The sequence below is a fragment of the Gopherus flavomarginatus genome, chromosome 2, assembly GCF_025201925.1.
Source record: "Gopherus flavomarginatus isolate rGopFla2 chromosome 2, rGopFla2.mat.asm, whole genome shotgun sequence".
Taxonomy (NCBI): domain Eukaryota; kingdom Metazoa; phylum Chordata; order Testudines; family Testudinidae; genus Gopherus; species Gopherus flavomarginatus.
The window spans coordinates 229,684,240-229,699,137 of record NC_066618.1 but is presented as its reverse complement, the minus strand read 5'-3'; the positions used below and the strand labels follow the sequence as shown (position 1 = coordinate 229,699,137).

Below are 14,898 nucleotides of genomic sequence, written 5' to 3'. Positions count from 1 at the left end.
TTTGCCTAGGCGCCCCCGGCCGACCTCACTGAGGCCAGCTAGGAGCACTCACGGGATGATGATGACGGATACCAGTTATATCGTACCATCTGCCATCGGGAAGGGAAGACAGTGGGATGCTGCTGTGTAGCACTGCAGCACCGCGTCTGCCAGCAGCATCCAGTAGACATGGTGACATTGAAAAAAGGCGAGAAATGATTTCCCTTTTCTTTCATTGGGGGGGGCTAATGACATATAACCTGAACCACCCGCGACAATGTTTTTGACCCTTCAGGCATTGGGAGCCCAGCCAAGAATGCAAATAATTTTCTGAGAGTGCGGGAACTGTGGCATAGCTAGAGTCCTCAGTCCCCCCTCCCTCCCTCCGTGAGCATCCATTTGATTCTTTGGCTTTTCGTTACGCTTGTCTCAGCTCCTTAAGTTTCACACAGCACTGTGTTGAGTCCTTGTTGTGGCCTCTGTCTGTCATTGCCTTGGAGATTTTTTCAAATGCTTTGGCATTTTGTCTTTTGGAATGGAGTTCTGATAGAACAGATTCATCTCCTCATACAGAGATCAGCTTCAATATCTTCTGTACGGTCCATGCTGGAGCTCTTTTTTGATTCTGGGACTGCATGCTCACATGTGCTGATCGGCGCTCCACGCTGGGCAAACAGGAAATGACATTCAAAAGTTTGCGGGGCTTTTCTTGTCTACCTGGCCAGTGTGTCTGAGCCAGAGTGGTCACAATGGTGCACTGTGAGATAGCGCCCGGAGACCAATACCGTCGAATTGCGGCCACACTAACCCTAATCCGAAATGACAATACCGATTTCAGCGCTACTCCCCTCGTCGGGGAGGAGTACAGATATCGATATTTCGAGCCCTTTCTATTGATGTAAAGGTCTTCGTTGTGTGGACGGGTGCAGGGTTAATGCGATTTAACGCTGCTAAATTCGATATAAACTCGTAGTGCAGACAAGGCCTGAGAGAGGAATCAGTCTCGTAGGGGTTGATGGGGAACCAGCATGAAATAGCCGTTAAAGTCTGAGTTTCAACACTTTGGCTATCCAACAATGGTATGTGGTAGTAGTTAAAATGAGAGGGATTGACACAGGAAATATATTCTCATGCGGTAAATTATGAGAGATGCAAGACAATGTAATGAAAAAATAACATAAAACTGTGACTGAAATACTGACGAGCTTCTCCTTGTCTCCCCCTCCCTTTGCAGGAAAAGCATCAGCGTGTTAGTATTTTCTTTGACTATGCAAAACGTGGTAAGAGCACTGCATGGTCCTACTTTCTGCCTATGTTGAACCGCCAAGATCTCTTCACTGTGCACATGGTAAGCTTTAAATGCATCTATCTTCTAAGATGCTGTGGTGAAAATAGAAACCTATTTTCTTTTTGGACTTCGCAGATTCATAAAACTTAAATAATTCCTTTTGTGGTAAAAGGCTTTTCTTTTACAAGTCAGGCAAACCAGTTTTATCACACAACAAATTTTGCGTGACCATTTGTTACAAAATACATGCTGCTTCTCCTGGGAATCAAAGTAGTGTTATGTGGAACTATAGTTCTTTGTTCTGAATTAGCATTCCCGTCTCATTGATCAGGAAATTATCTGTGGTAAAAACAGTTTTCTTTAAAGAAATCTATTTAGTTACTAGAAAATAGCCGCCAACCAATGATCCCTCTGTAATTATGTGTTTTAGTATAAAATTTTGTAGCGCCTTTTCAAACCTTAAGCGAAGTAATTTTTTTAATTCACTTTCATATATTTGTAAAAGTTGAGGTGGTTATAGGTTATTTTGTCTGCTGCATTGGAGTACTGCAGAATGTACAAGTCCTGCTGCATAATTTGACAGTTTTCCTCAAAAAATTCCTTGAATGCATATAAATTGTCTTGGGAAGACTGTAGGCATAGAAAACTGATCCAGTTTATATGTTTCTCACATGTCATAGGCATTGTGAAGAACTACTTATGAAAACCTGGTTTCTGTGTTGTACCATTTCCTCCTCAGAAGATTCATGTACTTATTTAAAGTTTCTTTGTGTATTGATATTTGTGAGCATTAAATATTTAAAATTAAGCAAATTTACATTAATGAATGTTAATTACCCAAATAGGACCAGATCCTGCAACTGGCTTTGTGTTGGCGGACACCTGCCTCCGAAAGGAGCCAGTTGCAGGACCAAGCCCTAGATGGCAACAATGCTGTCTTAGATTTTTCATTTATTTTATAACCTCTGATCTGTGTACACTGCTTCTGCATGCTAATGAGGGGCCGAGCCAATAGAAAAAGCTGAAGGACAAATATTAGATATAAATAAATCAGACTATAAGGCTTTGCTTTGAAAAATGAATAAAGCAGCAGTATTTGTGTAAGTAGCAATATTTTTCCCAAAATTGGTTTCCAATGCATACAGCAGTATTTTTTTCCTCCATTCAATCTTTGATCATTTGCAACTGAAGTTCTATTTACCAAATTCTTTTTCAGGCAGCAAGAATTATTGCCAAATTGGCTGCCTGGGGAAAAGAGCTGATGGAAGGCAGTGATCTGAATTATTACTTCAACTGGATTAAAACTCAACTTAGTTCACAGGTAAAAAAAAAACTAAACAAAAAATTAGAGTGCATTCTTAAAAGGCTTACATTTTTAAACCTCCCTACAAAGGTATATAAAGTGTAAATGTGCAACTGTATTAACAAAATGTGTTGTTTAGACTTCAGTAATTACTGGTTACAATTAACTCTCAAATCCTTAGACTTGCTTTTTAAAGTAAGAGATATTATAACTTCACATATACAGTATTCGAAAGTATATTCAATTCCAGCTAGAGTAAGAAAAGGAGGATTTTTGGGGGGGAGGGGAAACAAGCACATTCTCATTCAGCATATCTGTTTTCGTGATTGATTGAAAAGTGCCATCTCCACAGAGTCTGCACAGCTATGAGACAGCAAACTGCATTCCATTTTGCTTTTTATGTTTAATAACAAAGATGCTGACTCCTGGTGACTGAGTATGAGAGAACATAATCCTTTTATTTCAGATCCCATATTTTTTGTTTTGGAGGGCTTGCACTTGGCGAAAAAATCATGTCTTGACTTGTATGCTGAACAGTTTTGGAAATCATCTATAGCAAATGAATACAGAACTCCTTTTCTTGTTGCATTCTGGAGTGTAACTGCACTCTAAGGCAGATTCCAAGGCCAGAAGGGATCATCGTGAACATTTAATCTGATCTCCTGTACAACACAGGCCATGGAACTTCCCAAAAATAATCTCTAGAGCAGATCTTTTAGAAAAATAGCCCATCTTGGTTACAAAATGCCAGTGATAGAAAACCCACCGCAACCGTTGGTAAATTGTTCCAATGGTTAATTACCTTCTCCGTTGAAAATTTATGCCTTATTTCCAGTTGGACTTAATGTGACTTCAAGTTCCAGCCATTGGAGTGTGCTATACCCTTCTCTGCTAGATTGAAGAGTCCATTAAAAAAAAAATTTTTTTCCTCTCTGAACTGTTCCCCACTTAGACTGAAACATCTGAAACTGTGAAGCCACCTAAAAATGCATAAATGTTTGAGCAATATTGGCATGTGCCAATAGCTCCAGTATAGTAAGAATGACTTGTTCTTTAGAAGCAAAACCATGTTTCTTTGCTGTTTCATATGGGTGGTGTTAATTTTGTGTAAGGTTGTTTACAAAAACAAACAGTTTGTCATTCTCTAATAAGGGTGTGTTGGAGTGAAACTGAATTCTAATAAATTGTGTCATTCAGTTCAGTAGGCTTTCTGACCGAACTTTACTCAGAAATATTTTTGGAAACTAAGGACCTTCAGAAGAAGATGACCATATGGTTTCTATAAAAGCAAGAATCTTAGAAGTGTGACTTTATTTTTAAAAACTCAGAGCTGTGCCTTGATATCTTCAAATTGATTCAAGTGTTTTTAGATCACTTGCAGTTGAGTTTGAAATACAAAGGACATTGTTATAAATACACCTTTTAAAATTTTGAAATGTATTTTGCGATGTCTGGAAGTAATCCTGACTCTCTTCTAGGCAGGGAAATTACTTTGAATTATGTCCAAAATTGTACTTCAGTGCCATTGGCCAATATATAGCTTCACATTGGATTCTTTTGGACTGCTTATATAATGCCAACAGACCCCGGTCGTTGGCAGGTGGGATCGAACGTGGGACCTCTGGTGCTTAGTGTGTGAGCCAAAAGCTAACTGGCTGTTAGCTAAGGCTGTAGAGCAAATTTATTAATCTCTCTCTCTCTCTCTCCCCCTTGTTCCCCTCCCCGATGGGACAGAACACCACACCCAGGAGGTGTCTGGGTTACATACTTCCCCTAGCTGAGGAAGCGCATCCTGAGTTTCAGAAACTTCCCAGTTGAGGCGGGATTGAGCTTGGGACCTCTGGAGCTTAGTGCATGAGCCTGTATCACATGAGCTAAAAGCCAACTGGTTCTTAGCTAAGGCTGGAGAACAGACTCATTTAACTATCTCCAAGTGGTTTTGGTGCCACTAGCTGGGACAGAACACCACACCCAGAAGGTGTGTAGATTACACTTGGTTTTGCGTTTGCTTCCTGAAGTTTCAAGCAGTTTCACTGTCATTTATTGGTATTATCCAAGGCAGGGTTATAGTCTTTCTTCTTACACCATTCTGAGGCTAACTCTAATAGGTGTTATGTACAAGAACTTAAAGGAGAAAATGTGCTTCAGTGTATCTCATTACACTGTCCTGGACCACTTGTGTATTGTTGTTCCGTTGTTGTTGTTGCCACCTTTGTGTAAACAGGGATAATCCAAAACATTGGATTGTGAGAGGATGCTTCACTATTTGCCCGTTATTGTAGTCTTGATTTGTGAGAGTAGAATCAGTGTGATTTTTTTTTTTCCTCATTAGAAATTAACTTAGCTAGATACAGTTTTGTCATATGTGAAAGGACTTTCCAACAGATCTGGTCAGCTGTAGAATAGTCTCTGAATGAAAGTAGTGGAGGACAGTGACATTTGGGACACTCAACTAGCCTGGACAAAATAGTGGAAATTGTACTGTAGGGCTAAGGGACAATCCTGATTTTCATAAATTTACTGTAATAGCAATATACTTGACTTAACAAGAAAAGCTAACAATTTTTGTTTTTGCTCTAGAAACTTCGTGGTACCATGGGTGCTATTGAAACAGGAACAGTCTCAACCAGTGATGTGAGTATCTCTTTGTAACTTGTTAATGTAGTGGCCTCCTAAAAATTAAACAGCCTCTATTATTCACCAAATTTTAACCCTGACTGTAATCAATTTAAAAACAGGCTTAGACTATAACCAATCCTAAAAGCTACATGGGGTGGGGGAAAGGGAGAAGTTGGAACAAGGGGAAATTCATTTTAAAGGTGTTCCTATGTTTACACCTTTACATTTATTTTTCTCCCCCCTTGGGGCTTATTTTTATACTGTTTTCTTCTTGTTTGGGTTTACTTCGAGACCTCTGCCTCATGTGCACTCAAGGGAATGAGTGGGGACATGCAGAGTGGGATATTCAGAATCTGTGATGAGTGGCCTGACTTGGAATCTGCCAGGTTCTAATGACTCCTGGGAGTCAAATCTAAGAGCTGTGGAACCTCCACCAGTCTTGTGCTAGGAAGCTAAGAGCAAGGACTCTGTTGGAATACTACTGACTTCGGAGAGCAGAATTACAACCAACTTCCCCATTATTGATAGTCTTAGTGGTGATGGCTTTTAAAAATGTGTATATACCTGTTAAATATAGGTGTAAACATAATTTATTTCTCTAGTTGACTAGGAAACTGGATTATTAGATCTTCTGATCCTGTCTCATACTGAGAAAGCGGGACGATCAGCGAGTTATCTTAAGAGCCTATGCACAAATGCAAGAAGCCTGGGATGGATATAAACTGTTCAAGAAGGCCAGGCAGGGCAGAAAAGGTGGGGGAGTTGCATTGTATGTAAGAGAGCAGTATGACTGCTCAGAGCTCCGGTATGAAACTGCAAATGAGGTGGACGAGGTTTTATTCCAGCAACTGACAGAAGTTACTAGATCACAGGCCTTGGTTCTCATGGGAGACTTCAGTCACCCTGATATCTGCTGGGAGAGCAATACAGTGGTACACAGACAATCCAGGAAGTTTTTGGAAAGTGTAGGGGACAATTTCCTGGTGCAAGTGCTGGAGGAACCAACTAGGAGCAGAGCTCTTCTTGGCCTGCTGCTTACAAACCGAGAAGAATTAGTAAGGGAAGCAAAAGTGGATGAGAACCTGGGAGGCAGTGACCATGAGATGGCCGAGTTCAGGATCCTAACACAAGGAAGAAAGGAGAGCAGCAGAATATGGACCCTGGACTTCTGAAAAGCAGACTTGGACTCCCTCAGGGAACTGATGGGCAGGATCCCCTGGGAGAATAACATGAGGGGGAAAGGAGTCCAGGAGAGCTGGCTGTATTTTAAAGAACCCTTTTGAAGTTGCAGGGACAAACCATCCCGATGTGTAGTAAAAATAGTAAATATGGCAGGCAACCAACTTGGCTTAACAGTGAAATCCTTTCTGATCTTAAACACAAAAAAGAAGCTTACAAGAAGTGGAAGACTGGACAAATGACCAGGGAGGTGTATAAAAATATTGCTCAGGCATGCAGGAGTGAAGTTAGGAAGGCCAAATTACACTTGGAGTTGTAGCTAGCAAGGGATGTTAAGAGTAGCAAGAAAGGTTTCTTAAGGTATGTTAGCAACAACAAAAAAATCAAGGAAAATGTGTGCCCCTTACTGAATGAGGGAAGGCAGAGGATGTGGAAAAAGCTAATGTACTCAATGCTTTTTTTGCCTCTGTCTTCACGAACAAGGTCAGCTGCACTGGGCAGCACAGCATGGGCAGGAGGTGACCAGCCCTCTGGGGAGAAAGAAGTGGTTCAGCACTATTTAGAAAAGCTGAACAAGCACAAGTCCATCGGGCTGGAGCTGTATCTGAGGGTGCTAAAGGAGTTGGCAGATGTGATTGCAGAGCCGTTGACCATTATCTTTTTGAAAACTCATGGCGATTGGGGGAGGTCCCAGATGACTGGAAAAACGCTAATGTAGTGCCCAGCTTTAAAAGAGGGAAGGAGGATTTGGGGAACTATAGGCCAGTCAGCCTCACCTCAGTCCCAGGAAAAATCATGGAGCAGGTCCACAAGGAGTCAATTCAGAAACACTTAACTTTCCTCTCCTTTATCAGGAACAGTCAGCATGGATTCAGCAAGGGCAAGTCATGCCTGACTTACCTAATTGCCCTCTTTGATGAGATAACTGGCTCTGTGTATGATGGGAAAGCAGTGGACATGTTATTCCTTGACTTTAGCAAAGCTTTTGATTAGGTCTCCCACAGTATTCTTGCCAGTAAGTTAAAGTAGTATGGGCTAGATGAATGGACTAAAAGGTGGATAGAAAGCTGGCTAGATGGTCAGGCTCAACAGGTAGTGATCAATGGCTCCATGTCTAGTTGGCAGCCAGTATCAAGTGGAGTGCCCCAAGGGTCGGTTCTGGGGCTCATTTTGTTCAATATCTTCATTAATGATCTGGAGGATGGCATGGACTGCACCCTCAGCAAATGTGCAGATGACACTAAACTGGGAGGAATGGTAGATACACTGGAGGGTAGGGATAGGGACCTAGACAAATTGGAGGATTAGGCCAAAAGAGATCTGTTGAGGTTCAACAAGGACAAGTGCAGAGTCCTGCAGTTAGGATGGAAGAATCCCATGCACTGCTACAGACTAGGGACTGAGTGGCTAGGCAGCCATTCTGCAGAAAAGGACCTAGGGATTACAGTGGACGAGAAGCTGGATATGAGTCGACAGTGTGCCCTTGTTGCCAAGAAGGCTATCGGCATTTTGGCCTGTATAAGTAGGGGCGTTACCAGCAGATCGAGGGACGTGATCGTTCCGCTCTATTCAACGTTGATGAGGCCTCATCTGGAGTACTGTGTCCAGTTTTGGGCCCCACGCTTCAAGAAGGATGTGGAAAAATTGGAAAGAGTCCAGCGGAGGGCAACAAAAATGATTAAGGGGTTGGAGCTCATGATTTATGAGGAAAGGCTGAGGGAACTGGGATTATTTAGTCTGCAGAAGAGAAGAATGAGGTGGGATTTAATAGCTGCTCTCAACTACCTGAAAGGGGGTTCCAAAGAGGATGAATCTAGACTGTTCACAGTGGTACCAGATGACAGAAGAAGGAGTAATGTTCTCAAGTTGCAGTGGGGGAGGTTTAGGTTGGATATTAGGAAAAACTTTTTCACTCAGAAAGTGGTGAAGCACTACAAATGGGTTGCCTGGGAAATGGTGGACTCTCCTTCCTTGGAGGTTTTTAAGGTCAGGCTTGACAAAGCCCTGGCTGGGATGATTTAGTTGGGTATTGATCCTGCTTTGAGCAGGGGGTTGGACTACATGACCACCTGAGGTCCCTTCCAACCCTGATATTCTATGAAAACAGAAATCTTAATGAGTGAAGCATAAGTCTAGATAAAACAAATAGGGACATCTGAATGCAAAATAATCCAGTTTTGCTTTGTTAGTGTTTTTTTTTTTTTTTTTTTTTTTTTTTTTTTTTTTTTTTTGGTGATCTGATTAAGAACAGTCAACATTTCAATTCTCAACTTTTCACTTTTTTGAAGGGCTTATTAGCCACTCTTCGAAATTGTGTTGGCTTGAAACATGTCATGTCTTCTAGACCTTCTAGAATACAGTGAAATAGTTTAGCTTTTTGTTTGTTGTTCTGTGTTCAAAATGTTGTACCTGTTGAATCAAAATTCTTGAATTATAAAAATATAGTTCTGCAGAAAACAAATTTGCTTGTGTGAACTTAAGGATATATTAAATACTTTAAAATCTGTTACTTTTTCTTTTAACAAAATGCAACTAAACTTGGGCAGTAGATAGTTTAACTGTTTAATTTCATATGGATGAACAGTTAAGATGTTCTGACTGCAGAGTCTTTGTCGTGGCAATTATAGAAAGCAGTTTGATTTCAAGCTGTACTACACAATTTTGCCACTTGATGGCACCAAGAAACAAAAGTATTTATCTAAAACGGGAGGGCAACCTATCTCACAGGTGCCGAACGTGGCACGCGAGGTGATTTTCAGTGGCACTCACACTGCCCGGGTCCTGGCCACTGGTCCGGGGGGCTTTGCATTTTAATTTAGTGTTAAATGAAGCTTCCGAAACATTTTTAAAACCTTATTTACTTTACATACAACAATAGTTTAGTTATATAGTATAGACTTATAGAAAGAGACTTTCTAAAAATGTTAAAATGTATTATTGGCATGCAAAACCTTTAAATTAGAGTGAATAAATGAAGTGTCGGCACACCGCTTCTGAAAGGTTGCCGACCCCTGATCTAAAACGTGTGCTGCGTAATGGTATTTGATAATGAAATGTGTGGGACACTAGTGCTTCTGCTTATCAATTCACATTGAGTCAGGATATTACAATTACATCTGCATTGAGCTGGCAATGGTAGCATCATTCCAGTTATGAGATGGGGAAAGGAAGGGACAATTAAATACTGAAAACTGAACACCAGCTGTTCAGTATCAAACTCTGACTGGCAGCAAAGGAAATTCAGAGGGTAAGTTGCTTCTGTCTCCTTAAGGTATCCTACTGTAAATACTGCAGAAAATATTACATATAAAATCACCCCAGATAAACCTCTACAATATGCAGCTACAAAAACGTACCTTGAAAGTTTAGTGCTTTCTTAGGCGTTATCAAGCCTTCTTACTTGAGTAAACTGAGTTCTGAGGAGGAGAGCGGAATTCCACACCTTGTCTCCTCAGCCTTGGACACTGGGAAACAGCAGTGTGTACTGGCTTATAAGGGAAGGTTAGACTCGGTTCCTCTGTGTGATATAGGCAGTACAATTCAGAATGCAGTTTGGCAACGTAGCAGGTGAAAGTGAACCTCATAACTTCCATTTTCTATATTGTTGTGGCATAGTGAAGAAATTTCACTCCACTACTCTTGCAAAAGCGGTGGCAGGATAAACAGTTTGACACTTGGTGATTTTTAGGGTCCAAAGAATGTGTTAAAATTAAAGGCATGAATGACTTTTTAGGAGATTTATAAGTATACACCTGGAGTTGCTGCATCTCTTTTAAATGTAAAACAGTATCTTCACTAAGGAAAAAAATGTATTTTTAACTTGCATTCACTAGGGTGTTAATTTGGGTTCGTGAAAACAAAGTATGTTGTCATTTTAACCCATGTTAACTGGTCACTGTTACCTGCTAATGTGGATTAGAACTGCAATTTACCTTTTCTTCACTAAGGTTTTAACGCAGGTTAGATTAAAGTGGGTTAAAAATGCCCCCTTTATTTTTTCCTAGAGAAGACAAGGCCTAAAAATGGAGATTGAAACATTCTCAGACGCTCCTTTGCAATATTACTGTTTCAAGTCTCCATTATGCAGTTGGCCCTTGTCATAGGGCCTTAGAACAGTGAGTAATCTTACTTCCACATATCCTTCAGTATGTAAACTGAGGTTGAGTTTAGGATGCAATGACAGCATCTTATGCAGACATGAGGAAATTATGGCTCATCCTAATGAAAAATGAGGGTTTTTTTATTTTCATTGAAAGCAATATTGGGAGGTAATTTTTATGATTGTGTCTTAAAGATCTGGCAATTCTTAGTTTCAGTAATAGAGATACTTCCTATGTTGCAGATAAATAACTAAATTTTTTGAGATTTATACAGTTAATTTGTTTCAAGAGCTAGTAGTTTTGGTTTGTACAGCAGATGCTTCCATCCATGTTAAGATCAGGCTTGACAAAGCCCTGGCTGGGATGATTTAGTTGGGGATTAATCCTGCTTTGAGCAGGGGGTAGATGACGACCTGAGGTCCCTTCCAAACCTGATATTCTGTGATTTCTATGAATCTATGTTACCTTTTACTTGCAAGATTTATGAAAGCCAATACCATCGATTGAAATAAATGTCCTTGTTAATTATCAGTGTGTGGTCTTCTTCAGCTTCTGGTTATATAAAGGTAGAAGTGGAGGCCGGAGGGGGGAACGAATTCATTTGCAGTTCTTGTGGAACAGCATAAGCATCTCTTATGTCTCTTACCTTTTCATTTAATCCAGGACTTGCTTGAAATTTCTTTCCTCCTTTAAGTGTTTTGAAATTCTTGACCTTCTACAATGTTGCTGATATATCATGATGTTTTAGAGAAGGGGTCAGCAGCCTTTGCTAGACAAACCAGCCCAGCCTACCAGTGGCTTTACCCTGACAGGCAGCATGCCAGAGGCTTTACCATGATAGGTCGCGTGCCAAAGGTTGCCGACCCCTGTTTTAGTGGCACTTGGAGAAAATACAGGCTTGTAGGAAAACATGTCTAAGTATGTTCTGATAAATTAGTCAAGATGTTTGAGAATCTGAGAGAAATCAGAGTAATCAGATCTCATCACATTTTGAGAACTTTGTTGCTGCTGCTATGAGAAGTACAATATGCAGACCAAATCACACTTTAAACGTCAGTCAACTCTATGTATGTAACTTGCAGTCATGGAGCTGTTGAGATTGAGATATGGGAGGGAAAACTTTTAATCCATTAAACTCATTGACTGCTCATATAAGAGTATTGGTGTATGTTCATTAAAACATACACCAATATGCAACATAGCAAATGATTGGGCTTTCCACCTCTTTTTAGGAGATTATTCCACACTATAGCAGACTTCACTTCTGGGGAACTCTTCCTGGTATATAGCTTACATGCTCTTTTGTGAACACAATCAAACGAAATGTTTAGAAATTTTAAAAATACACCTTTTAAAATGTGGAGGTGAATTTTGGGGAACAATACATATTTTTTCTGGTGATATTTTTATGCATAAATCTATCTGAGATACTTTAGACAGTGAGGCCTTTTACGTACTGCTAAACAAGGCGAAGAATTACCATAATGTAGTGCGAGGAACTGCTCTATACTTATATAAGCAAAGGACTTTGGTTTCACGTGCACAGAAGAGGCATATTCAGATGTGTGTTATAAAATGGCCATAGCAGCAGCAGTGAAACATGATGTGTGCATAAATTCTTTCCACGGCTCTTCCCTTCTCTGTATAAATTGTTGGGTTTTGGGGACTGGGACTGTCTTACCATATGCGGTGTTCTTTTTGTATATCCTATTCTTTTTTTGAAGCCTGTAGACACTAATACTTATTTAACATGCATTTATTTAATTTTTGCAACAATTGCCTCCAGTGGGCAAATATTGTTGCCGGCTTCAAAGCCCTGTACAGTGTAACTCTTGCTCTCCCCTAATCCTTCTTCTATCTGCTCAAGATGCATGACTGACCATCACCTTGCATTCTTTTCTCACTCTAATCTCTGCCCTGGGGGTTCTGAATTTATATCCAATGCCATAGAGGTGTTCTGTGACAGAGCTAAGATTACAGTTAGAGTTCTTGATTTTTTTCAGGAAAGCTGCCTCTTGTAAGAAATCCTGTTAGCTGCCGAATCTGTGGCAATATTCCATATTCCACCATCTTAGTTTGATTACTGCTTAGATTTTCTGAAGTATAAGGATTTATGTTCTAGGTCTCCATCAAATGAAGGAACTTCTAATAACACTTGTAAATCACAAAGGTAAGAAGATGAGAACTTCAATAAAGGCAAGGTGATATTCCTTTAGACCGTTTTCTCAGATCCTTGCTAGAGAGCAACTTCCAGACTTTTGTCTCTCAATGGCCTTGCTGGTGCTGCAGACTCAGGGGTCTGTTGAATGGAAGGTGTTTAGTGATCCACCTCCTTTTTTTATGCAAGTGTTGATTAATAGTTCTGCAGCTAAATCTGAAGTTGCTCAAATGCTGAATTGTTCCTGGCTGACACCGCAATTCCCATCATACTGAGGTGAAAAAGGGAACTCCATATTTCCTCTCTGTACTCTGGAAGACCAATTTTCAAGCTTTCCAATGAATGTTTCTACCTTTTCTGCATTGAAAGAATATTAATTTTCCACCATGGAATCAAGTGTCAACCTTTTCTAAATACCAGCAAAGTACACCTCTACCCTGATATAATGCGACCTGATATAACACGGGTACACATACAATGCGGTAAAGCTCTGACATGCTGTTCTGAGCAGCGTGTTAAGGGTCCTGGGCTGGGCCGGGGCCGAGGGGTTGGATAAGGGGCAGAAGGTCTTGGGGGCAGTCAGGGGCTCCCCTTTCCCCCAGGGTCTAGGAGGCAGGAGCTGGGGGGGCAGGGCAATTTTGGGGGCCCCGTAGTCCCAGAGTGGTCCGGGGGAATAGAGCAGGCTGCTCCTGGCATCCTGCTGCTTCCCTTGCCCCAGCCCCAGCTGTGCAAGGGATCCCTCCACACTCACCGGCAGTGGCGGAAGTGGAGCAGTCCGTCCCCAGGCCGCTCCACTCTGCCAGCTCCCAGCCACTGCGCTCCGCTTCCCGCCACAGGTCATTGCGGGACCTTTCCCCAACACCCTCACCCCCCCAAAGACATGGCTGGGGCAACGAAAGCAGAGTGAGCTGGGGTCACATTGCTCCGCTTCCCGCCACAGGTGAGTACGGGGGGCATCCCTTCCCCAACCTCCCCGCACTCACCAGTGGTTGGAAGTGGAGCGCCGCGCCTGGGAGGTGGTGGAGTGGAGCAGTCTGGGGCTCCGCATCCCGCCGCTGCCAGTGAGGGCCTGTCAGAGGTTGGGGACGGGGTGATGGATAGGAGTTGTAGCAGTCCGGGGACAGGGAGCAGGGGGGTTGGGTAAGAGGTGGGTTCCTGGGGGTGATTAGGGACAGGGGTCTCTGGAGAGAGTGGTCAGGGAACAAGGAACGGGGGAACCAAAGCAAGTTTGATATAACACGGTCTCACCTATAGTGCGGTGAGATTTTTTTTGTCCCGAGGACTGTATTATATCGGGATAGAGACATAGTATTAATGTACTACCCAAGAGGTATTAATGATTGGTCACAAAAATCTTAATTTCTTAATATGAAGAAGCTAGGTAGCACTTCACCTCCTGAGAGCCATCTCACTTCATTGTGAAAGAAGCTGGTGGTGAAGGTAACATTCTCAAGCTGCAATTCATAAAGTCAGAAATTCAATAACCTTTCAAAGGACTTGCACAGGTTTCCAAGCATTTTCTTAGCAGAAGAATTTGGAGGTATATGAAACAGTGAAGCATGTTCCTGCATGCCTGAGTACTTGCCTTCCTTTTTTAATGGTACTTGAACACTTCCATAAAGCAAATCCGGTCACAGTCACAAGTACAGATTTAATAATATTTTGCTAGAGCTTCTACTAGCAGCCAGTTGCACAGATTCATCTCCTGCACTAGTTTAGACTGAATTATGGACACACCATTGCAGGACATACGTTATATCAATTTTTTAGAAAAATGGCTTTCAATTTGACGCTTTCTTCCAAGAATTCACATTTGCAGTAATTTTTTTTCTATACTCCCTTATAAAGATTGTGTTGAAGGGTTCAGGAAACATTGATGTATGGAGACTAAACCAGAGCCTTTATAGCTATTATGAAAGCTAGTGTCCAGAATAGGAAAATCTCTGGCCTACTGAAATTTTTACAAAATTTCAAAACTATTTAGTTCCTTAATCATAAAAATAAAGATGGTGGTCTTGTTTTCTCTTTAGAGTTCCCAATATGTGCAGTGTGTTGCTGGATGCCTGCAGCTGATGCTCAGGGTCAATGAATATCGTTTTGCATGGGTAGAAGCAGATGGTGTGAACTGGTGAGTATCTTTCTTACCCTATGCAGGAATAGTTACATTTCAAACATGCACAATAGGCTAGTCCCCAAATGACCTTCCTTGCAATTGAACTCTTTAGGCTTAATTTTCAAAAAACTTTCTTTCTTGTAGCCATAAAATTCTTAT

The 14,898-nt window shown here is 41.3% G+C and overlaps 1 protein-coding gene across 3 annotated transcripts in view; it reads left to right on the top strand.

Moving 5' to 3' along the window:
- ATP6V1H (ATPase H+ transporting V1 subunit H) overlaps positions 1 to 14,898 on the top strand; it is an 80,121-nt gene that overhangs the window by 20,088 nt on the left and 45,135 nt on the right. For all 3 annotated transcript variants that reach the window (XM_050938895.1, XM_050938896.1, XM_050938894.1), the window contains 4 exons: positions 1,214 to 1,327; positions 2,484 to 2,588; positions 5,151 to 5,204; positions 14,657 to 14,754. In XM_050938895.1, coding sequence (XP_050794852.1) covers positions 1,214 to 1,327; positions 2,484 to 2,588; positions 5,151 to 5,204; positions 14,657 to 14,754 — 371 coding nt within the window. The remainder of the gene's footprint in view (positions 1 to 1,213; positions 1,328 to 2,483; positions 2,589 to 5,150; positions 5,205 to 14,656; positions 14,755 to 14,898) is intronic.